This window comes from Nipponia nippon, unplaced genomic scaffold (assembly GCF_047370975.1).
Source record: "Nipponia nippon isolate SJK-2023a ecotype South Korea unplaced genomic scaffold, ASM4737097v1 scaffold_3, whole genome shotgun sequence".
Taxonomy (NCBI): Eukaryota; Metazoa; Chordata; class Aves; order Pelecaniformes; family Threskiornithidae; genus Nipponia; species Nipponia nippon.
This window is the reverse complement of record NW_028262347.1, coordinates 121,755,794-121,781,467: the sequence shown is the minus strand read 5'-3', so window position 1 is coordinate 121,781,467 and position 25,674 is coordinate 121,755,794. Positions and strand designations below refer to the sequence as shown.

General features: G+C 36.3%; 1 protein-coding gene across 6 annotated transcripts in view; it reads right to left on the bottom strand.

Annotated features, from left to right (window-relative positions):
- Window positions 1-631: 631 nt before the first annotated feature.
- Window positions 632-25,674, bottom strand: part of PLEKHA1 (pleckstrin homology domain containing A1) — a 38,283-nt gene continuing 13,240 nt past the window's right edge. For 2 of the 6 annotated variants that reach the window (XM_087765940.1, XM_087765941.1), the window contains exons 2-12: window positions 23,044-23,204; window positions 20,392-20,448; window positions 18,429-18,474; window positions 16,247-16,344; window positions 13,975-14,106; window positions 12,172-12,315; window positions 11,033-11,101; window positions 7,763-7,827; window positions 6,837-6,900; window positions 5,512-5,601; window positions 632-2,177 (exon numbers count right to left, since the gene is read on the bottom strand). In XM_087765940.1, coding sequence (XP_087622066.1) covers window positions 1,848-2,177; window positions 5,512-5,601; window positions 6,837-6,900; window positions 7,763-7,827; window positions 11,033-11,101; window positions 12,172-12,315; window positions 13,975-14,106; window positions 16,247-16,344; window positions 18,429-18,474; window positions 20,392-20,448; window positions 23,044-23,184 — 1,236 coding nt within the window. In that variant the 5' untranslated portion in view covers window positions 23,185-23,204 and the 3' untranslated portion in view covers window positions 632-1,847. Of the gene's footprint in view, window positions 2,178-4,295; window positions 4,367-5,483; window positions 5,602-6,836; window positions 6,901-7,762; window positions 7,828-11,032; window positions 11,102-12,171; window positions 12,316-13,974; window positions 14,107-16,246; window positions 16,345-18,428; window positions 18,475-20,391; window positions 20,449-23,043; window positions 23,205-25,674 lie in introns of all 6 variants that reach the window. The other 4 variants (XM_087765944.1, XM_087765942.1, XM_087765943.1 and 1 more) reach the window with 4 other exon arrangements.

Below are 25,674 nucleotides of genomic sequence, written 5' to 3'. Positions count from 1 at the left end.
TGCAGTAAAAATATGTCAATGCAAAGTGTCTTCCACACAGAACGTACTTGTGAAAAAATAAGCTTTTAAAGAGCTATTGTTTTATCTTTATAGAAGTTAAAACCTACAACACTAATTCAGACATTTACAGTAAATTCCAATTCTGTGCTAGTTTTCACATATAAGTAAGGAGTCAAAAAAACCTAGTAATTTACAAACACCACTGCCTTAAGACAGTGGTTAGTTAGCTTATGGATAAAAAAAAAAAAAAAAGAAGGTGCTGATATAATTTAAGGTTTTGAAATTAGATTGTATCTCATTCTTATCCGACACTAATTATTCTAGCCTTGGATCAACAAATTATTGTGGCAAAGCCATCCATATCTCTCAAGCAGGAAGTCAGTTTGGAAGTTGGAGAGAAGACAGACTTGTATGATATGTATCTTAGGTTACAGTAGACAAAAAAAGTATTACAAAGCTCCACAATCCGAATCACAATAAGCAGCAGCATGAGATATTTGTGGGGTTTTGATTAAAGCAAACGTTTTTCAAAACCGATGAAAAGTACACACTCAATCAAATCCAATACTTGAAATGTAAAGGTTCTTTTCATTTGCATCACTGAAGCCCCATTACACAGTGTACACAAACAACAAATATTCATTTTTTTTAAAAACATATATTGCACAGCTAGTGGGTGCAATACCAGAACACTGGTATCCCTAGCATAAGTTTTCTATTTTAAATAGCTGTTTTGAAATATGCTATTCAGAGCAACTCCAAGCCAACGTTCAAGACCAAAAAGAACGGTTTATGTACATAATGAATCCAAAATTGTTTCAACAATGTGAGAAAAAAAACACAGGCACTTAAGATTCTTAGTGCACCAAAAGTTATAGGCCACAATTGCATGACTACGAACAGTTCAGTACCAATAATGACAAAATGAAACGAGGAGGATCCATATAGAAACAAGAACTGTTCACAAAGCACTGATAAGAAAACTGTTCTCAAAACAGTAATCAAATGATACGTTCAGACACTTAAGAAAAATAATTGCTGCAAAGCCTAATGTAACACAATATAAACCCTACTTAGTTCAAAAGATCTAAAGTGTCCAAATTCAAAAGTCCAATTTCTCTTCTCCCCCCTCCAAAACACCATTACATGCATTCCATCAAAATCCAAATGTGCAAAAAGTTATAACCCACCTTTAGGAGTGCATCAAAAATAGGCTGACTAGTCAAAATATTATTTTAGTGGAAATTTTACAGCACCATAATTAGAATTTCAAGGGTGTTGAGAATTCTTTTTCTGATAACAAATCAGTTGACGCTGTTGATCCTAAAGAACAGAAGAAACATTTTGTGCATTTCCTGGTATCTGAAAGTCACGGAGAGAAACAATTCTCATCTATGCCTAAAATCTTACTGTAGTTCAAAACGAAATTAATCAATCACATTTGTTGGCAATAAGTTCCCCACAATATAGCATTAGTTGTAAATTTAGTAAATTTGCCAGATTAGGAAAAGTTGCTGGTACCTTGCTTACTTGCAGAAGTACTTTTTTGGTTTTGTCTTTTTTTTTTTTTTTCCTTCTTCTAAATGGTGCGGTTTGGCCCCTCCCTAGTAAGGGATTTACTATCAGACTTTAAGAAAATGCGTAAGGTCCATTTCTGACCCTCAGCTGAAAGGCAATATACAAACACATTATATATAGACGTGTGCACAGAACCACACACATACATATATATAGAAATCAGTGTTCCGGTTTTTTGTTCTCATTTCCTATAATTTTCTTTGGTTAAAAGTCCAAACAAGGAAATTAGAGGACCGAACAAATGGATCATTCTCCAAACGCTTCCATCACTACACATCACTAACTGGAAGGCTTGCATCATCCAGATCCACAAGGCCAGGATCCTGTTCCTGAGTGCCATTTTTACTTCGGGGTTCCAAGAGGCCCCGTTCAGTCACTTTGGAAGCTGATTCTCTTGGAGTGACAGCCTGGATCTTGTAGCTCCCTGGCTTGGCCTTGGTAAAAGATTCGTGAAATCCTCGCTTCTCCAAGGCAGGGTATTTGGCGTGAGGGTTTGGGACCAGAGGGCTGCTGTGAGCGGCTGTGGAATGTGAGGTGGCTGGGGCTGGGACGGCAGAACGGAGAGCATAGTTGGGTTCGGAAGAAGACTCGGTATGCTCCTGGAAAAGAAGAGCAGGGGTCAGATGAAGTCACTGACATCATGTTGGAAAGATGCGGTTTCAGATTTCACTCTTGGGGGAAAAAAAAAAAATCAAGACAGAAAATACACAAAGCAAAGCATCAGCCACAGCAGCAGGAGGCAGGCGCTTTCTCGAGGCAGTGTAGTATTAAATGTGAGCTTACAGCAGGATGTGACAGCAACATCAGTTTCTTCATTTGAGGAAATTAAATTTCTCAAATCAAGCGCAGCAGCTCTTTAGACTTTATAATATAGTCCAGCAAATTGAAGCTTCTCATTTTACTAAGATGTTAAGTAACCTTTTGAAGATACACACTTTAAAGGCCACTGAGAACGACATCTTTCCAAGAGAAAAATGTATTCGAACATATTAATATACATCAGGCACTTTTACGCTAAATCCTGAAGTAATGCACATTTTACTGTTCCCTTTTTTGGGGTACCAATCTCCCCAATTTGTTCCAGGGACCAAACAAAAACAGTAACTGTTTTGTGCTATCAAGACTGTATAACAATTTCCGAAGTTAATGGACCTAGAAAAGCAACTGATCTTCAGGCTATTCCTTCTGATTATCAAGTTATTTTCTCGTGTTTATTCTTGTTAACTGCCACTCTGTTGACCTTCATGTAACTCTATTAGACTGATACTGTGAAAATCGTCTTCCACCATTTACTTACTGATAGAAACAAGTTCCCAGACTACCTAGGAATGATTTGGATGTCTAAAGCATAGGCACAGGGTGCCATTTTAGATGTCGTAGGATATTCTGCCTGACCTACAGCTGTATCTCCAGAACAAAAAATTCCTCAGGTCCTGCATCGTATCTATCAGTTCTGTAAGGATGTCTCAGATACCAAGGGATGTCTAAAAGAGCGCTGGATACAGTGTTAAGTGATATGATCAAAATGATGTGCGACGATGCAGTGAATACTTCACCCTGCATGCATTAGGAGCTGCAGCTGCTGCCACTTCTGCCATCACCAATGTTAGTACATGAACTAAAGACACCTGCAAACCCATCTGTGTACACAAACCAAGTCACTTCTCAAGCACATTTATTAGCAAAAAACCATCACAGATGTGTGTCCAAGATGCAAAATACACATCCTAAACGAAATACTTCTTTTTTTCACAGCAGTTTTCCAAGTTTCTTTTGGAATGCTATGACATGAATTCATAAATTTACTCACAATGGATTCTGCCAAGTACTACTGTATTTCTTTTTATAAATTAACTAATATTATTGGGTGAAGGAGCTGTGCAACTTTTTTTTGGACTTGAGTTTTGTGTTCAATTTCAGTGAAGTATTTCACATTATTCACATTGCCTTATTTCATACCTGACCTGATACTCCACTTCAAGAAAAACATTTACTTTAGCAGAACATATGATTCAGTGATTTACCTACTATTATTCTTATAATTAATAATTTTAGTTCAACAAATAGGACAAGATCTCTATAATAAACGTTTTGCTAAATTGAACTGAAGGATACTCAGATTTTACTACCCACGCTGACTGTAATTTCACAGTTAAGAGACTATGCTGCTGTATTACTCCTAAGGTGTACTGCTCTGAACAGTGTACCGATTATACACTGTAATGCTTCTACATTTGAACTAATAATTTCATGCAGAGACTTACAAGCCATGCAAATCAGGCTACAATATTATCCTTCCAATTACTAGAGTTACGACGTGCGTTTTTTGGGTGCACGCATCTGTATTAGTTTGTGGGTAGCTTAAATTTAATTTTGCTTTTGCGCAGTTTCAAAAAAATGTAAAGTAAAATGGAAATATGAACTCTCATGCAAATTAGTTTTAATACTTTCCTATTAAAATGACATCACATAACTTACATTTAAATACATAGTATGCTTTGAAGTACAAATACATGTTTTTGCCATTTTTAATTTCCAATTATTTTAAAAGTAAGAAAAAACAGTGCAAACCTGTAAGTGAATGATATAATTTATGAGTTAGTTTTCAGTAGTGGTAACGACAACAGGTAGCATTATTTTTAGTTTTTTATAGTGCAAATTAGTCTCTAGTCCTAGCCCTCTGTTAAGAAGGCAAGTTTACATGAGAGCCCACATACGTGCTGCATTCACCAGTTCTTGATGTATACCTCTGTATACAAGGATTCGACAGCCTTCTGGCCTGCCGCATCTGGAACACAGTGCAAAGCTAAGATTAGAGTAACCTATACTTGGGGAAAGAAGAGAAAAGAGGGAAAAAGAAGAGTGATGCAGACAGTAATAGCTAGATTGCTCAGCTAGCCCCACAAAATAAAAAGCATACACAAAGGAAAAAGTTATCTGCATATTTTCATTCCCCCCAAACGAAACAAAATTTATGATAGGAAGTTCTATTTAAAAGCATGAAGCAGCTCCCAGCTGCAAAAAATAGAGAGCTTAGATTGAGTTAACAGAAACACAATATCAATGCAAATGTGTAGGCAAAAGCCAGATTTAAATTATTAGATTTCAGATTATGGGGGTAATGATATATTCAGCTTATTACAAAACATTCCATAGCCAGAAAGTGAAAACCATAGCTTGCAACATCTGAACTGTAAAGTATTCCATTTGTTGAATCTGGACATACTTGGAGACAGCGTGACACTACAGTAACCTTTGCTAGTCACAAGTTAATGCACTTTGTACTGAACATCTAAGACAGTTTAAATGCATGTAGGTATGAAATGTTGGCATCCACGTGGCTTCCCAAATATTAAGATTTCTCACCGTGCCCCAGTTCAGTAGTGCTAGATGGTGTTCACACTACGTTTCCACCAGCAAAAAAACTAATTCATGCGAGCAGAGATCTCAGAGAAGTTACTTTAAATTTGAATCTGTACTTGCATATACAATAAATTATCAACAATAGAGAACGACAATTTAGTAGTGAGAATTGTTAAAAACAAATTCGGATATTGTAATTTGATTGCAAAATTCAGCAATTAGCAGAAACACCTCGCAGGAATTAGAAAGTTTCGATTTTACTTCCAAACTAGTAGCAGCATAGTGACAAAGATCATACTGAACTCAGAAGAATTTTTCTAGGTTAGCACTTGCATTATCTACGGGTTCAAGACAATACAATGCACATAAAGTTACACACATGTAAGACTAAGATAAATGCTCAATTAAAAATGCAAAATATTTTATGCCGGTCTGTACGAAAGTTCATGCAAAGATGCCACGTTACTACAGGACAGGATAGAGGACAGGCAAAAAGGAAAAAACAACTAGAACTTCATGTGCACAAGTGAACAACAAATCACATTTTCTCTGAGGTTCAGAATAACATACGGAAGCTGCTGATCTTCCAGGTCCCCGCTGTGCTACAATGGCCCCAGAAATTGCTTTTATCCAACTGTGCATGTCTTCTGGACTGTCCGCCTGGATCAGACAATATGCATTATATTTAGCATAATCAGCTCTCAACTTTCCCAGTGTCCTGACCATCTGCATTAAAATGACAGCCTTACCCTACTTTAGTAGTTTGCTATTTAAAGCCACAGGGACTTCCATTTCTTAACCCAGACATTTCTTCAAATCTTACCCTGAATTTACTACTATATTTATATAGTTATAAAAATAATAAGGAAGAAATAAGTATTTTTATACTATTTGCATACTCTAGGCTCAATTTTTTACTTTCAGCAAACAAAAAAAATTAAAGCACCCAAAGAAATTCTTACAGGAGATCTGCTGACCCTTCTTAGCAGACTTTGGCCAACAACATAACTTCTGTACTTTTCAGTCACTGTTGCACTTTACTTCTATGAGGTATTTACCAAAGAGTTACAGTAAAATAAAAATCAGTCTCTGTCGGGGGTCAGCTGCACATTTACTTAGAACAACAATCCAACAAAGATGCAATAGATTAATAGCGAATACCAAGGGTGTACATATCTGGGATAAAGACAGCTAAAAAGCTAAAGCTATCTCCTAATTAGGTTGCAATTTTATTAAACTAGCACATCCAGCCAGCAAGAAACATCTGCAACATGTCACTTAATTATTTTCAGCTATAGGACAGCTCATAACTCGGCATCTGGCACCACTGCCTGTATTAGACTATACAGGCCTTTCTGATCCTACAAGAGAAACTCAAAAATTATTTCTAGTACTATAAGCATCGCGTTCCCACAGAACTAGGAGAACAAGTCTTTGTGATTTGCATTACATCCAAACATTTAAAATATAACATGGTAAGGATGCAGTGAATAAAGCGCATATTACCAAATCGGTACTGAAATCTAAACATTGCTGTGCTTTAGTAGATGTTTTAATGTGGAAACCAACTTGAACCTGAGAACTCAATACATAAAAATTCAGCACTTCAAAATAAAACATTTAAAATACTGAGTTGATCCTACAGACTTTGAAGACCTGAATGCCAACAAAATCACATTAGGATTTATTGTTTATTGCTTTCATACACTACCGACATAACAGTTGCTGTTATGTGGAATATTTCTTATACGCATCTTTCTGAGACATAATGAAGATCACATTGCCTCTGAAACCCATGGCATAGTTAAATACAATGTAAAAGCAAAACGGCACTACTGCTTTGCTTTGACTATGGCAGTCTCCTGGTTTTGCCCAAAGTTTAAAAAAGAAATTACCTGTACATAAAAGGTTCGGGAAGTTGTTACAATTTCAAAGAGGTTGTCTCTCATCATTATATCACTGTAAATGAAACACACAAAAATACTTCAACAGCAAGTACAACTTCCTATTTTAAAAAGACTCTAGGATGTGCAGAGAACCAGATCATTTGTTGTCTGAAGGCCTTTGCATTTCTTTATCCCTCTACTGTGTTGTTTTTTTTGTTTTGTTTTGTTTTTTTGTAAATACAAAGTAGAAAAAGAAAACCAGCATCTCTTACTCATTTTAGTCCTAAGACTCTTTAGTTTATCAGTGGCATGTGTGCTACTATATATACTTTTAATTGGAACATTCTAAACCCCATCATGTTAAGTTTAAAAATATTTCTTGTTCTAGTCAGATTTCTGTAAAATTTCACATTTATATTTTGTTATGTCTTCGCAAAGTATTTGTCCTAAGCAGTGGCCTGCTAAAAAAACCCTACCGCCAAGGCAATTAATTCCTTAGTATATTGCCATTTAGTGGGAGGGAAAGAGTAGGAGGAAGAGTGTTCTCATCTAAATTGAGACATTTAACATAAGGTAATGTCCTCCAAAGGTTTAGAGATTCTATAAGCAGAATAGAGACTCCTAAAATTGCCGCCTCAAATCAGACAGCACCCATGCATCTCTAACTCATGATTGCATGATACTCCCGTGTTCCACCCTTGTCCAATGCATTTACGTTCTACTGAATGTTGCAAGTTTGAAACACACACTAATGCAGAACCTCAAAACCAGTTTTATGCACAAAACTTATAGGACAGCAAGTAGTTAAGAGTATCACACGTGAATACATCAACTGAAGTTATTAAAAAGTTCTCCACTGTTTGCAATGGGCAGTTTAGCCATGACACAGCAACGTACTACATCCCATGTAACCACACGAGTGCTGCTCTCCTCACCTTTGTTTGCATTCCTGAACTTTATGGACCTCCTTAAGTGGTATAACCCTGAGAGGTTCCTTTTCCTGGAAAAAAAAGGCAAAGACATTTCAGTAAAATATAGCTAACAACTAGAATACATTTAAAAAGCCAGAGGTCAGGACAGTTGACAGCAGCAGACTTATGGAAATGAGACTTTCAAGGCAGTCACTTATGCAAAAGGTGATGTCAACCAAAATTTAATTTGCTTTTGTAAGTATTAAACCTACCATGGCGCTTGCAATGAAGAGGAGGTGAAATCAAGAAGTAAAAAACCCCAAAACATTCCTTCACCCTACCATAATGGAGACAACCACTCCTGGCCCCTTCCCCCTAACTAGATCAGAAAATTGAATCTGGCCTCAGGCAGCTTATTTCAGTAAAACCATGATTATGTTCGTTTGCTACGAAATGCTACAATACAAGACGCTTTGTTAATGGTACTGCATGACATGGCTTTAAATAAGATTAACTGTATCCTATACTCAATACAATGAAAAATAACCGAAAGAAGTCAATCATACCAAAACCAGCAAAAGAGAAAGTATTCTTAAAGCATATGAAAATTCTGTTACCATAACAAAAAGAAGCGTTACAATTCTGTCAAAGCTTCACACAGCAGGGAAAGTACGTGAGAACATCCAAACAGAAATACTTTCACTTTTGCCATGACAAGGTAATGCCATACATACTATTATTTTCCTGTGGTTGTTGCAGTAAAACACAAACAAACCACAACTTCTTTTACCTCCTAATATGTTTTCTTTAAGCAATGTTACAATGGAGTGCTTCAGTTGGCTTCAGCTTATAGACAAAACAAAAGCAGTCAGCTCTGGAATGACTACTTCCTCTACGATTTCTATTATGTATACCTAAGAGATTTATGTTGTTACAGCAAACAGCAAATGTCACCCAAGTATAACCATCCTCAGATGTCAGTTTACACTAGATCACTTGGCTCTATAGCAGATCAAATGTACAGAGATTAAAACTCAATGTTTTCAGTTATTTTGCCACTCTTCCCCCGTCTCCCCTCCTTGCTCTTCCTAGGTTCACTCATCCACTGAAAACTCTGTTGTAAAGTAATACATCAAATGTGAACTGCAAGATCATCCCTGGAATACAGGCACTTGTTGCAGGGAATACCTCAGCTCAGAAATTATAATTTTCCAAGTCTGATATTGCCTGTATTCCACTATGCTCCAGCTGAAGACTGGCACGAGCCAGTCTCATTTCAAACTGAAAAGAGGAGATCATTTAGGGACAGGGGGAGACGACACCAAACAGCCACAAGAAAAAAAATCCCCAGAATCTACAAGTTTTTCAATTAAAAAAAACAAAAACCCCACAACATTTTTTACATTTTTGAGAGCAGAGAACTCAGATATATATTTCTACAGATGCAAAACAGCACCTCAAGATATCCAGCGAGAGTCTTTTGAAGTACTGGTGAGCAGGCTGGCTGTCAAGACAAACCAACTTCAAGAGAGAGCCATACTTGACTGCAGACTGCAGCTATTGGGAACTGAAGTCCAACAGAAAAAATTTTCCAGAATTAGAAGTCTCATGCTACGCTAGCTGAATACGACCTCCATGCCATAGCCTTCTTAACCACAAAGGCATGACAAACAATCGCTATTGAACTTTTTTCCTCTCTTTCTACCACTCTCATTAGGAACAGGAGATTATTAGGGAAACGGAGATCCCGCACATTGCTGAAAGAAAATCATTCACCACTTGAAATCTTCAGAGCACTTTACCCTTTTTGTGTTTGTAGGAGATAAGCAAAAGTCTGATGGGCATATTGGTTAAGTTGTTGCAGGTATTTTCTTCTTGGTGGGCTGCTCTCTGTGAAAGTTTTGCTCTTTCCGGTACAGATTAAATGTCTCTCCAACATGTATGTTGCAGACAAGAGAGATCCTAATTGTTTAAAAAACTATATGAAACATGACTATCATAATTAGGTTTCATGACCATGGAATTCTTTGATTAACCACTACAGTCCAATAAAAGGACACTATATTCTCCATCTATTCAGTACTTACTTCCCTGAAAAGAGAGATGACTCTCTTAAAAAGGAGAAAAACCCTAATTTCAGTAAAAATTGTTAAGCAAGATCTACTTCCCTGTTGCCTGACAGCTGGTGAGTCCAGTACCTTCCTCAAACTGCAGCAAGGGGATAGAGGACACTACAAGATTTTATATTGTTCAAAATAGTGAAACTGGAAAGGAGCATGATGAAACACTAAAAGCGTATGCATTTCTACCATCTTTCTAGTATACTCTCACACAATACAATTCTTCACTGAGTTAGAATTTGCTTGTGAGCAGCATGCACTCAGATTATATTTTTTTTTAAAAAAAAATAGAGGGTTTATTATAGGCAATGAGTCAGAATTGTGTTATGCTGACAGTTTAACAAAGACAACGACGCAAGATCAAACTCCTGCTATTAAACTCCTGCTCATTAAAAGTAAAGCAAAAGTTCTCTTCAGGAACAGCCTGAAATTTGGGTTCTTGACATTTTACATTTTACAGTTGCCCTGTAAACTCAATTTTCCTTAATTTATAATACTCTACAATTCAGACTTCTTTCCTTAGGTACAGATTTTCTCATGTTTAGTAAGCGTGGGGTTCCTTTTTGGGGAAAACAGACTGTCTCTGGTACCAGCCACTTCGTTTTTAAATGAAGCCTGAAGGCACTTAACATTTGGTCAAAATTGGTCAAAAGGTTGAAGAGTGATGAGTGGGGATGAAAGATCATGAAACCAAACCAAACTCTGTAAATGTTGCTTCTGAACAGCAGAGTTCTTTGCCTGTCTTGGCTGCTGGCAAAACAAGTCTGTGGGAAAAGATCCCATCATTTGTATGATAAAACACCCTATAATTCTAACTTTTAATTAAGAACTGCAAGATTACAGTTTTGTCTCTCCACATAAAGATCAGCTGTTTCAAGAACACAATTAATTATGTGAGTACAAAGTGACATAAGATACTAATACAAGATTCAGGGTGATTGCAGAATCTCTCTTATTACTGTTCCTCAGTGCCCTACAGACAGGTTCCCGAACAGACTGAAGTCCAAGTTAACAGCCACCCTATTAATTTTTTGTTCTTCCCGATCATGAGAAGTTATTACAGAAGAGAGTTAAGAGTTGCAGGAGCAGCACCGCACATTTTTCAAATACAAGCGTATTTCTTTAGGTTTTCTTGCAACTATCACTGGAAAATTACACACATTTGGAAACTTACCAGTTCAGACTTGAAATATCCTATTGTGTTTTCATCTAACTGAAAGTATCTTCTCTTCCAGTTCTTCATCTGTTACAGGAAAACAAACATTTATATATATTTTATAAATAAAATACAAATATACTTACATGTTATATATTATTCATATATATATTTATTTACATTTATAATTCTACTTTATATTTATAATGTATGATATTGTATAATTCATATTTCTTTATAATTATTAACCTATAATATTCAGAATTTATATATTATATTTATTTACATATTTTATATATATATAATATATTTAATTTTATATGATATATATTTGTTTATATGTGTGTTGTACATATAGTGCCCCCAAAATAATTCTGCAACTCTGCCCAATTATTTTTTTTTTTTGAAGACTGCAAAAATTAAAAAATTCTGGAAGCTACTATTTTCTATTATAAGAATTTTTCAACAATCTCCACTGAAAGTGTAGCAACTCAGCAGCATAAATACACTGTAAAAAAATGTTAAAAGACAGTACACTAAAAGTTTCTAGTTTATTTTTAACTAAAAAGGGAATGTTACAAAAAGAAGCTTCATAATCCAAGATAAAATGAGTCTGAGAGCTCACGAAGCATGCATATCTTGCTTAATCTGAACTACTTGTTCCTTCTTTTAGCAAGGCATTATGTGAGTAGTTCCACTTGTGTTAATCAGTCTGATAAGTTGTACAGTTCTTCCTCTGAACTGAAAAATTAGCTTTTTCTAAACATTTTAGTGATTTAAAAAGCATGCAGACATTGAACCTCTGCCTTAATTTAGATGCTTCTAGTAAGTGAAATAAGGATCTCTACATAACTGTAGGACAGGAGAATTCCTAGCTGCATGCACTAAACATGTGACAGTCTCTGTGCACACAACTTTTCCTCTCCAAAACATCTCCAACAACATAACACTGAAGAAAGTCACGAAAAGAAGTAATACAGACATAAATTACATGCTACTGGAGGATAAGTTTTATCTTTAGCCATCCTTAATATTGTCAGTAGTGCTAAAGTTACTGGTAATTGTGTCTTTTTTTTTTTTTTCAGATCATTTACTTGGTAAGTACAACTACCACCTTTGTTCATCATTAATGAAACACACTGATCCCAAATACTTACCACTGCTCCTTGTTTTACACAGTAGCCAGCTTTGATAATAGCATTATCTGGGGGATGCTTAGCAGTAAAATAAGGAAAGTGACTTTGTGACCGTTTCAAATAATTCCTATCAGCCCCTTCACTGCACTCACTGGTTTCTTCTTTCTAGAAAAAAGCAGAAAAGTTCAGAATACTCTCATGTTTTTCTAAAGGTCAAAGAACAACTATACTAGTGATAACAGGAAATTATTGTATCATCCCATGCTCACAAATCCCATTTCCAATTTGACTGAAAGGATACAATATTTCACCTGATTTCTAGAGACAACTAATGAGACCCTCCCAGGGCTCTGGTTGAGTACTTGCAAGCTCCATTTAGAAATTAGACTAAGAAAGTGCTGAGTACCCTCAAACAATATTGACAGCCACTCAGTGAAGAATGTTACAGACCTGGAAACAAGATATACGCATGTATTTAGGGCAAACTCATAACATGACTTTAAGGGCAAAACAGTAGAGGTGGGTACAGCAAAGAACAAGCTATTTCTAGGACCATAAGACGCGTCAGAATTCACCAACTTTTAAAATGCAATTCAGGTGTATACATGTCGTTTACGTGATATTAATCCAATCTGTAACTATTTTCAGCTCAGGAAACTTCCAGAAACAGACACAGGTCTATTTTTAACACTGCATAAATTCTTTTTCCATGAGCTTGTCCAGTCTCTCAAACTCAGGAAAGTTTCTTGCATCCATGCCATCTTTTGCAAAGGAGTACTTTATGTTTTATCACGCACTGAAAGAACTCCTTCCCTTCGTTTCACCTCGTTACACCATTAGCTTTGTTTAAAAGCCCATAGTTCTCGTACTGGAAAAGACAGTTTACACCTTCCACTCCTGCCAATTGTGATTTTGTAGAGCTCTTGCATCCTCCTTTAGTTACTTCTTTTGCACACAGAAGAGTACTAGCCTACTAGACTGTTCCTTATATGGAGATCATTCCACATGGACCAATCATCCTTGAAATCTTTCTCCGAACCTTTCCGGTTCTAGTTTTTAAGATGAGAACAAAACCGGACACAGCAATCAAGGTCTGGTCAAAGACAGGATTTATATAGCAACAAATATGTGTTCTCTTTTGCTCCTTATTCTTTTTCCTCCACTGTTTTTTTTTGTGGGGTTTTTCCTCCACTGTTACTGAACACTAAGATGACGTTTTCATCATGTGACTGTAACTCTGACCTCTCACTCAAGCGGAAATCGTTATTTCACGATCTAGTATTTTCTATAAAAGCTAGGATTGCTTTTCCCAGAATCCCTCACCTCACATTCATTTTCACTGAATTTCACTTGCTATATTATTTGTCCACACATGCCATTTCAGAAGGCCGTTCTGCCATAGTTTAATCTGCTGTCATCCTACAACCCAGTGTATACCTAATCAGCTAACTTAATCACTTAATCACTTCCTTTTCTCCTGCTTTTCCTGGCAGTTAAAAAGACAGAACTTTGGCATTGGCAACACCAACAATTCATTTCACACACAGAAAAAGATGTTTTCAGCATACTAAACGATATCTGTGAGCAAAAAATCAATACTCAAGTAATTCTTTATAGTCTTGTATAATTCTCTAATCTTGTATAAAGGGAATAAAACACTAAAAAACCCCCAGTCAGTATCAATAAAAGGTGCACATCAAAGTATAAGTCCTCTGAGCAAGGCGAGAAGCTGACAGCTATATCATGATACATAACCTATTCTCACCTGTCAAACAACAAAGCTTCCTCTATCAAATAACAGCCCACTTGTTTTAAGGGTATTACCTGGGTAGGTGTAATGATAGGAACACCGCCAACAATTTCTGTCCTGTAAGAGACTTGCTTCTTTCCACCTGGGCTTTCAGCTTGACGATTTGCATTATCCATTTGACAGAGAGGATCAGACTGCTTTGGTACCTGGAAGTGGAATATGATAATTAACATAAAAGTTTTGCCTAGACCTAAAAAAGGCCTAATCATTACTCAAGAATTTTTAATTTGTCTTCAGTAGGATTTAACAATGTTCTCTAACTGGAAAAGGCTAGAGATAGCTTACATGAAAATTTGTTACAACGGCTATGCTTTAGTTCTCAGAAGAAAACTGGTACCAATAAAGACATTTCACCAGGTGTCCTGAAATCTAAAAATCAATTCCCAGTTTTGCCATGCTGGGATGCTTGGCACGAAGACTGTGTGTACTGCCTCCATTAATCCTACATATATTGCTAAATTCTTTCCCAAATGACCTTAACTACCTATTTCTAACTGTCACTAAGTATGAGATAATCCTCTCAAATGTGGAACTAAAGAATCAAAACACCACAGGAATTTAATTTCCCCAATAAGTGTTTTGATCTAAAACATTTACTCCAATTTCTGAGTTTGTGCAAGAAGTAAACATCTGTAACCTAAGAAAAGCACTAAATGGCTACCTACGACATTTTCATTTATAATCTCCTTTCACCCTTAATATTAATATGGTAAATTTGAAGTGACTTCAACAGGAAGAGATCAAGAGTCTCACACCAAAATATCTTAGCCAGCAACCTACTGGGTATTTACATAGGACATCCAAATTCCTTCAGAAAGAAGGCACATGCAAATTCTCTTTGCACAGTGAATTACCATGCAAGACTGTGGCACATTCAAAACTTGAAATTGAACTGATCTAGACAAAACCCAAAGCTACTTCATAGTCTGCTGTGACTCTCAGTTCCTATGCCCAGGACTGCTTGTTTTACAAAAAAAACCAGCCTGCAAAGAAGTACAAAGAGTCCTGAGAGCCCAAATGTCAGCCTAGGACGGCTCCCACTGGCCAGGCGAAGGTGGCAGTCAGCAGCTTGCTCAGCTGTGGCATCAGGCTCATTCTCCCACTTCCACCACCCCCTTCGCCTTGCACAGGGCCCAGCTCTGCTGGCCCAGGTAAAAGGTGACTCCATTCACATTACAATCTACAGCAAGTAATGCTCATATGAAAATTAATAACTGAATGATCTTAATTATTTGATTAAATAATTGGCCATACTAAATAACCTCTGAACAGATTAACAGTTCAAAGCCTTGTTCCTTCAAAGGCAAAAAATACTAATGATTTCACCAGCTATTTAGAACGCAAGTAAAACATACGATAAACAGCTTTCAGACTAAATTCTAATTTGGTGCAATTTATTCTTTATTCACTCTATTTCTTGAGCTGGAAACAATTCAAGCCTGGTTGTGGTGTGTCCTCCTTTTGAAAAACCCAAGTGAGAAGGCTTTGTGTTCCTGGTTTTTTTTTAATTTATTATTAGTAGTAATGTTTTTATAACTCCAAAGAAAGGGCTATATTGAAACAATGCAAACTCATGGAAACATCCTTAGATAACCTAAAAATGAGAAAGTTACTGACAACAAATATGAATGTGTGCACCCACAGTCAGAATCCCTTCTTTGTAAGGGAATGCTCTCAAAACAGTTCATGTCATCACTTCCCCGAAACTGGAGAGAAAACAAAACCAGAACTTCTGCCTCCTGAAAAGACTGAGGTAATACATGGGTTTTCCTATCATGCGATAACAAGCTGTCCTAGTACAAACCAGAAAAGTAATTTAACGCTTATCAGAAGAAGGCATGTTTCTTTGAGCGGATGTTACTTGAAATCAGGAGAGAGCCTTTGGAACACGGCATGATGCGTTTGCTCATTATTTTAGTGATACTTTAAGAAATACAAACTTTTGACACCAGGCAAATGCATGTGTATCTTCTCATTGCTTGCAAGTGTCTTCTGGATATTTCAATTAATATTAAATGTGTATGGTTAATTTTAAATTATTAGAAACCATCATATGCTGTAATGAAAAAGATAATCACATTTTTGTCCAATTTTTAAAGCAAAACCAAACTCAAGTTTAGGGGGAGTACTGTACAGTTTCTCCAAGTCTTGGAAAGCCAAGCCAAGACTTGATTGTAGAGATAAAAAGACTACTCTAGCATAAAAACTGGAGGCAAAGGTTACATTTAAGCACCCTGAGACAGTAATCATTTGAAAGCATTGCTAAATATAAACTAAACCACTTACTGTGATTTTGGTAGCTTTGTTCAGAACATTTACCCATTCAACTAGGTCCTGCTGATCATTGGCTTGTAGAAAGTATTTTCTCATCCCTGCATTCATAACTGTTAAAAACCATTATGAGAGGTTAAACATACTGAAATTTAAGAGCAAACTTAACACCATCATAAAAAGATTTGATCTCAGATGGAAAATCCAGTTGACATATTTAAGCTCTCTGCTGCATTTCTTTTTAGAAAGTCATCTTAAGATACATACAACCACTTGACAGGCTTGCTTTATTCGAAAAAAACCAAACCCCTATTTTTCTTTTCTTTTTTTTTTTTTTTTTTAAGCTCTCCACTTAAATGGCACCATACAGAATTTGATAAATGATTTTTATTACATAGAAATAAAGCCTTGAATTTTACCAGAATTTTCTACAGATCCATTTCCCTTTTCTCAGTTTCCCTAAGCAACAAAGTTTTATACTTGGGGACTTCTACATTTCTCCTTTTAATCTTCTGACCAGTATCTGTTGTCCTTTGCAACAAACTCATTAACATGACTATGATCACTGATTTTTTTTTTTTTAATTTGTGGAAAAAAATCAGTATTGATTACTAACTATATGATGCTCAGGACCAAACAACTTTAAAATAGCCAGAACATAAAACTTTATTTTACTTTGGTGACTTGGCAGAGAAAGCATATCTTTAGTAAGCTTATATATCTACTTGGCAACAGCTAGCATACCGTTATCCAAAAAGGACAAACATATTTTTGTGTAACAATAAAAAAAAAAGATCACAGCTAGTTTTCTCACAAATTCTAACAACTTATCTTGAAATTAGTTTTAAGGTGAACAGTGACTAAAATCTTCCCAGAATTTTGAAGCACTGCAGCTAAAGTCTGAACAGATTTCACTGCTCTACCAACAGCATAACAGTTCTTCAGGTCATTGCTAACAGCAATCACATGCCAGAAACAGACACTTTTTACTCTTCTATCATCTTTCTCTCCAAAGTGGATGGTTTGAAGCAAACATTATTAGATGCAAATATAAATTCAAAATACAGAACTGTATAATGAGTTGACTGAACCAACATCTCCAGGTATTTAAATAAAAAGACAATAAATGCAAATTTTTCCTCTAAAAAGTATCAATGCTTTCATAGATCAGAAATATTAAAAGCTTTCAGCCAGCATCCTAGAGCATTAAGGCTTTTTAGAGCTGGCCCACTGACAAGAGCAACTTTACACTTGATGAAGAAAACACCTCTAGACATGCACGTGCAGAGGAATCTGTAGATGGCACTGAACTGACGTGCTAGGTACCAGTCTAGAATCTCTGGAACCTTACACACGGGGGTGATTTACCAAGCATTTCATGAGCTCCAACACAGAGACTGCACAAGTCCAGTGGAGCTGCCTTCCCTGGGCGTGTACAACACTGCACATGGCAAAGGACACCTTAATTCAGGGTCATAAAACCTTCAGGTATTTTCAGTACCTTATCTGAGCTAAAACGCTTACGTGAATGCAGCATAAAGAATGGTTATTCATAAACAGAGCAGAGGCTGATTCCAGTCTCCACTCATTTTTGTGAATGCCAATTGCTTGTCAAAACAATCTGGAATTATGGTAAATTCTGGACAAATTACTTTAAGGAAAATCTAAAAAAAGACCATAAGGGACTTTTATGATTAAAGCTTTACTCGAGTTTAAAGAAGTTTAAGTATCAATAAACCTAGAAGATACCCCAAGCAAATTTTTTTTTCTTTGGTGCAGCAACAGAGGCTGAACTTTAACAAAAGAGCATTGGCTGACAGCATTTTTAGATCAATTAAATCAACTCTTATCAGTAATACAGATTAAAATAGTTAAATTACTTGTCTTCATAGCTGACAGGCATGCCATGTTTCTGAAAACACCCATCATTTTTGATTAGCTTATTAATGCCTCAAAAATTTCAAACATCTGAAAAACAGCTCTCACCTACTCCTCATTGAGCTGCAATATGAAAAGCCACAAAAACACCTTATGAAGAAGCCAACATTTCCCTCATACTAAAGAAGAAACAGTGAATACAAGCTGTTTTTAGAAAGTACACTACCAGCTGTATCTAGCGACAGAATTGCAGAACATTATCTTTGTTTCAAATTTCTGAAGAATGTACTTGACACACATGCCACATGCAAGAACTTACCAAAACAGAATTCTGCCTTTGGCCTGAGCTTAGTTGCATCGCTAACCTAGTAGGGAAATTAAGATTATAAATATCACTGTGCATACAAAATATACATCAGATATCACATTTTTTTTTCCTCTTTCAAGTGGCTAAATTTGAAGATTAGCAGCATAGCAAGCTTGTTAGGTAGAAAGACATATAGATATAACAAAATACTATGTAAAATTCAGTTCACAATGTGCAACCGATAGTAAGAAGACAGCTTAAGCCATATGTTTCTATTCCTTAAGTTTAAGGATTCATTACCAGACAAATGTTGAAATCTGAAAACATAACACTTCTACTTGCATTTTGAAGTTCTGCATCTCAACTGAACACAAAATTCAAGGGCATTTCATACTGTCAAGGATATTAGTTATATTTTGGTTCATTAACATAAAAAGAACAATAGCTACTTTTCTTCAGGAGTCTTTAAAATGTTGCAGCGCTGGGCGAGGAGAGAAGCAGGTGTCCTGTTTTGAGGGAGACGTTGACATTTTCACATTATAGAGCACTTCTATCAAGGGTGCGGGAGAAGGCAAAGCAGTCCTACATCAAAACCTTTTTTTTTTTTGGCCAGAAACAAAAACCACGTACTACATAACTAGAAGAACTATGGAAAGTTAGACAGAGCATCTGCATAGGAGGCACACTTGAGCTGCCTTCAAAGGTGCACACCAGTGCAAAGGCACAGGTGACCACCCCTGCTCCCATTAAATGTGAGATACAAGATTTCAGATTTCTTAAGATGACAACTGTGAGGTCTGGAGCAAAGTAAGCATAGAAGGAGGAAACCAGGAAGGACATTGAATCATAGAATCATTAAGGTTGGAAAAGACCCTTAAGATCATCAAGTCCAACCGTTAACCCAGCACTGCCAAGTCCATCACTAAACCATGTCCTCGAGCACCACGTCTACCCATTCTTTAAATACCTCCAGGGATGGAGACTCAACCACTTCCCTGGGCAGCCTGTTCCAATGCTTGACCACCCTTTCGGTGAAGAAGTTTTTCCTTATGTCCAACCTAAACCTCGCCTGGCGCAGCTTGAGGCCGTTTCCTCTCGTCCTATCACTCGTTACTTGGGAGAAGAGACCGACCCCCACCTGGCTCCAGCCTCCTTTCAGGTAGTTGTAGAGAGCAATAAGGTCTCCCCTCAGCCTCCTCTTCTCCAGACTAAACAGCCCCAGCTCCCTCAGCCGCTCCTCGTAAGACTTGTGCTCTAGACCCTATAGACATAAGCAGCTCTCCACAGACATTTCTATACTCATGATATGAGCAGCAGCAATGATACCTTTTACAAGAATAAAAAAAACCAGAACAAGGAAGGTGGGAATATGCAGTATCACAATAAGAAAAGCAAAGGAAGGATGAGAAATGAGCAGAAAGACAAAGAAGGTCAATTGTTTTTCTCCACTTATTTGTTAATGCATTATCTGCTACAAATTTAACCATGGAGACTCTCTTAGTTCAGTTTTCTTTCAGACATATTTGGAAGTGAGTGTATACAGAGTGTAATGAACTAAGTATTTTCTAGAAATTTTTCTGTTCTATCTGTTAAAGATCATTATTACTTGTAGACTATCACACCCAAAGACTTATCTTCCACTTCATAAACGGTCTGTCTTTTCTTCAAGATTAATTGGAATTAAAATACTCAAAGAACTGGAACATACAGTTCAGAAATATTAATTATTTGAATTATATTAATATTAATTCTTTGAAATCACAAAACAAACCTAGACAACACAGTAATTAGTCTGTTCTTATTTTAACCTGATACTATTGACACTTCTCTAAAATTCGGGAGTAGCACATAAGCAAAAAGCTTCCCATACACTACATAAGAGGCTTTTAAAATTGTCTAAAGTTGAGGCCTTCAGAAGTGGCCGTTGGTAGCTATCACCAAAATTTAGCAACAAGTGTCCTACATATTATCTTACCTTTGAAATATAGGTAAGTTTAATGACTCCAACAGGTGGAGATCCAGAGGGAAGATTCTGAAACAAATCATATATTACAAAGTGAAACTAGTTTATTCTCGCATCACAGTCAGTGTTTACATGTAAAAAGCAAATAATTCAATTCCACAAACAAAAAGAAAATCCTATGTGTTTTTATAGACAATACACAATGTATACTTGAAACAGGATCTAAACTACTTGTTTATTATACACACATCTGTTAACCAACTAAAAACAGAAAGACTGCTAGAAACAATACAAATAGTAATTGTTTCAGAGGTTTATGTATTTTACTAGAGGAAAAAGGATTCTTGCAGGTCTGCATCCAGGAAATCCGGAAAGAATACTTTTTCCTTAACAGATGTTGGCTCCTTATGCATTTTGACCAGGGCAGGCGGAAGTGACAAGAAGTGACATTCATCTATTACGTCAGATACTTCAAAGGCCGTCCCATGTATTTTCCAAAATGGGTTAAAAAAAAATATCAGTTTTAACATTTAATATTAAAGTTATTGCAGGGAAAGACCATGATACTTCCTAAAATAGCAGTTAAGCCTAAGTATATGTACAATCCAAAAAGGAGCTGTCCGTTTTACTCCTTGCTTAGCACAGTCTTAGCATTACATTACTATTCACAATCAGCTAGTAGCCTAGAAATACAACAGTTAAAGAACTGAGCATCACAACCCATGGTTAACCTTTTTATTAACTGTTTCTCATGAAACAGTCTTCCTGATTTCATTCCTTTAAACAGAGCATTGTTTTCCATATACTTTTTTCCATTACAGTTTTTACTTTCAAAATGGCCCTTTACGTTACAATATCATTCTTGCCACTACAGGCCTCCCTGGAGGCCACAAGAATGGTACTGCATCTGCTCGCTGATCCTTTCCCCAGCTAAAGTGCTCTTCATTATTCCGTTGTGCCTTATGAGCTTCTACATTGCAAAGGGGAGCCTAATGCTACTCACAGAGTCAGAAAGACAGACAAATAATTGGTTTATACTCCATTCATATTTCAAAGGTAAGAAGTAGGTTAGGTAACATAGACTGGTAACACTGAAATTTAAAAAAAGTCTTCCCATTCTGCCCAAATAAATAAATTTAAGTTTTACTTTATTAGAACGATTTTGATCCAAGCATACACCAGTTTTGTAATTTTTTTATCAGGATAATAATGTGTGGTTAACGGTGGACTTAAAAACATTATTTCTTTGAACAGCTGCACTGATTTTCACAGATACAAATAGAGCACTTCTGTCAGCAACAAAGGGCCCAGTGAAGTTCTGCACACACCGTAGACTCATCCTATAGGAAGAGTTTCATCGCTTCAAGGATTAAGAACAGTCTCCACACAGTGGCTCTATAAAAGCTCTGTAGTTCTTCAACACTAAAGCAGCAGTGGAAGAAAATCAAGAAGCTTCAGCTTGCCCCTTGCAAGGCACCCTTTCATTTGTGCATGAACTCCAACATTAAAAAAAAGATAAAGTTTTTAGCTTAGGCTTTCTGAAGAGTTATGCACTGTGAATATCATTAGTCTCAAAACTTCTGATGAACCGCAATTTCTATGGCATTTCAAGGTTCTGCCCACATGGCCTGGTTATATCACAGGAGAAACTGAAGAAAAGAACTGCTTCGTATCACTCCTTGAGATCAAACGTTTGAAGTCTCTTATTTCCAGAAATTATTTCTTTGTTCTCCTCAGTAAGAACTTCTGAATGCTTCAGTCACAAGTCACATTCATTGAACTACACATTGTTTAATTTTTTTTCGTTGGTTCCTTTGAACAGTAGACTTCTACTGCATTTTAACTGTGGTCTTCCTGGCAGAATGGTACAGGAATATTCTTCTGGCTGACAGTTGTCAGCTGACCTAGATCCTACGCTTTCACTGTCTCTGCACCCAAACCCAAAGCAATTATCTGTTCTCCCCTATACTAGAAAACACACTGATGCCCGCACACTGCCAAAGTAGCTTTTATATAAAGGATGCTCTCCGTCATGATGGATACAAGCTTTTCGCATTCACGTACCATTCGTGCTGTATTGAAACTGCAAGCATCATTAGAAATTGCCTTTCAGTGACTGATTCGGTTGAAGTAACATAAAACTGCTAACTGACCCATGCAATGCAAGGAAAACGCCATACTTCCACACAGGCTTAAAGGTGAATTAAAAGAGCTGAAATAATGAAACTAGTATGTGATTCAGCTCATCTGGTTATATTATATAGCACTATCTAGGGCCTGCGAGAACCTGCAATGCACGTTCAAGACACTTGATAGAAAACAAAATAAATATAGCACATCATGATTCAAAACAAATAACTGATTTACTGTGGTATTAAATTCAGATTCCTATCTGATCCCCAGTTCTCCTGTCGGCAATTCACTGATGTTGGAGTCGTTTTTAATGTTTTACTACTAGCTGCAATTGGTAATGTTTTAAACAGAAATATGAATTCTATTTTTTCTGACACTGCTTTACAATGATTTCACTTATGTAACTCCCCACCACCAGCTTCCAGGTCCGTAAAGTAATATTAAACCCCATTTTTCTTAAGTCAATTTGTTAGAAATCTAAAAAAGTTTGAATTGATAGAAGCCGGATAACTATGGCCAAGAACATCTCACCTGTGGGTTATCCATGTACCATACCAGACTGTCTTCTCGTGTGTCCAGAATGAAGTACCGCCGCAGAAATTTCCCACTATTCTCATTTTCTTCAATATCTAGGAAACCACAAATGCGATTCTGACGATCCACATAAGGCATTTCTGACCCTGAACATCACACTGCAGAACAAAAAGCATAGAAGTTAAGCAAAGTTCCTTGTTACTAATTTTAAGACTGTGCTGTGCCTACCCCTGACATTTTGAGCAGTTTCAACTAGTAGCTTAAAGAAGTTTCTACAGAAGAATAAGTGACATGTAGCCGTTTCCCCCCTACTACTACCACTGAATTTTTAGATATGTCTTTCTTACTTCTTTGAAGCATATACTTAGGATATCTAATACCCCAAGTGCAAAGATACAAGTGGTAAATAGTAGATGAGCATCAAGACTAGCTTTTACAAGATCACTAAAGAATAATTAAAGATTCTCCTTCACAACTTGCATGAAGTTGAGATAATGCTAGGTTTACGCTTCCTTCTTTGACATTGCCTTTCATGGTCAAGAGAGGATCTTTGTCAGCAGCTCTACTGTCCAATGTGATTTTTCATATTTTGCTTAAGCAAATTCAACAAAAAGGCTTTTAAAAACAATGTTCATGTTTTTCTTTTCTCCTACAAGGAGAACTTCATGTCTAACAATGTCTAAGAACAGACATCTTTTCATCCTTATGCATTAAATAGTCAAAATGAAGTTGTATGTGCAGAAACAGAGATGTGAACACACTTCTTAGTCCAAAACTGAAATCCTCAATATCCATGTGGTACTCAGTTTGAGGGTGGTAGCTTTTTTTTTTTTATTATTTTGTTTGGGTTTTTTTTCTTCCTTTTTTTGTTTTGCTTTTTAAAAAAAAATAAAAATCTGTACTGCTGACCACCTATTCCCATTTTGCCTGCTTCACCTTTTATGGCTCTGTCTTAGTGCAGGGTATTGCATCATTTTTTTTGCTTCCTTTTATTTTATGGGACAGTCATTTTACCTTAAGAGCCAGCCTTGTAAGACCAAAGATAAATTTGCGTACTCATCTAAAAATGGCAGTAAACCAACATTTAAATATGATAAAAATCACATCAATGCCAGTCTTTCCCAGAGCAGGAAAGAAAGAATTCAGTCTTCTTTACATTTTGTTACAAAACTCAGAAGTAGTACATATCCAATAATATTAACGTGAGACATAGAAGGTTTAAGCACTTCACACTTTTCACACCATCTTCCAGCTTTCACTCTGTAATATGCAAGATTCTTTTTAATATTTCTTGAAATTGTTTTCCTTCGCTATTTCCTTGCTTAAAATTATTTGATTTAAATATAGTTACACACACACACAATGAGGCAGACACCTGATAACTATCTGTAGCTAGCTATTGATACACCACAGTAAAACATGATATATGGTTAAGCACATTTTAAAGTGTTTTGGGGAATCAGATATACAGATAAGCATATATTTATAATTTTGGGGGATCAGATATACAAACATCTAGATATATGCTTGTATTTACAGCTGTCCTTTTATATGACTAATTAGAATACTAGTCAAGTTTTGCTTCAACCCCTTTGAGAAACAATTTTTAAAAACACTATTATCATGATTTTGATACCATACTAGAATAATCTCTGGTAAACAGTTTTAAGTCATTTAACTCAGTCTGTAAAATAACTAACCTCTTTTGTGCTCAACACCAAACTAATCCTCTGGTGCGAACTCAAGCCTGCTAGATGGAGTTGGGCATCAGGGACCAGATCTAACAATCTCAATTTAGCAGTATTTGCAAAAAGTTGAAGAGACTGCAGTATCATAGTCATGATGGACTATTAAAAATATTAGTGGTTTGGGTTTTTTTAGTATAAGCTATTAATTCTAAAGTTAAATGCATTTTTGTGTACAACAGAGTTATCACACTTTTGTTTGAGATGCAAGACATTTTCTATATAGCTACAAGGACATTAAATGTATATAAGCCTTCCAATAAGCACTTGACTGATTTGTTTTTCTTTCCACCTCCAAAAGGTAAAAGACTCGCCATATTTAAGGTATGCAATGATGGTTTAAATCTTCAAAGGCACAGGTTTGTTCTCCAAGAAAGTAACAAAATTTACTAAGGTAATCTAAATCTTACTGGTATGTTCCTCAATTTAAATATCACAGGTCTAAGACAAGGTCTGTAACTGAGTTATAGTGGTAAGTAACAGCAAAAACAAACACTTGAGCACTCTTAAGACAGTGTCATAATCATAACAAACATCATCAGTAATTCACATGCCAGCTCTTGGGATCACTTTACACTGAAGTAGCATCTCACTATAAACACATCTGTAGCTAGGGACAACCTTAAGGGTAGCTATCCTCTAAATTATACCTCTAAGCAGGCAGAACTTGGCATCACATGTTGTTTTCATTTAAATGAATTAAAAAATTTGTCCTTTACCAGTATTGTCCTCAATTGTGCCAGGTGGTCCCTCAACAAAATACACAGCAGTTCCGGGACACAACTGCAGCTTAATATCAACAGTTTATGAAGCCCAGAAAAGCCTTGTGCCTAAAAAAAGCAAATATTGGTGGCTGGTTTCCTGTTTGAGCAGGCTTAAGCTG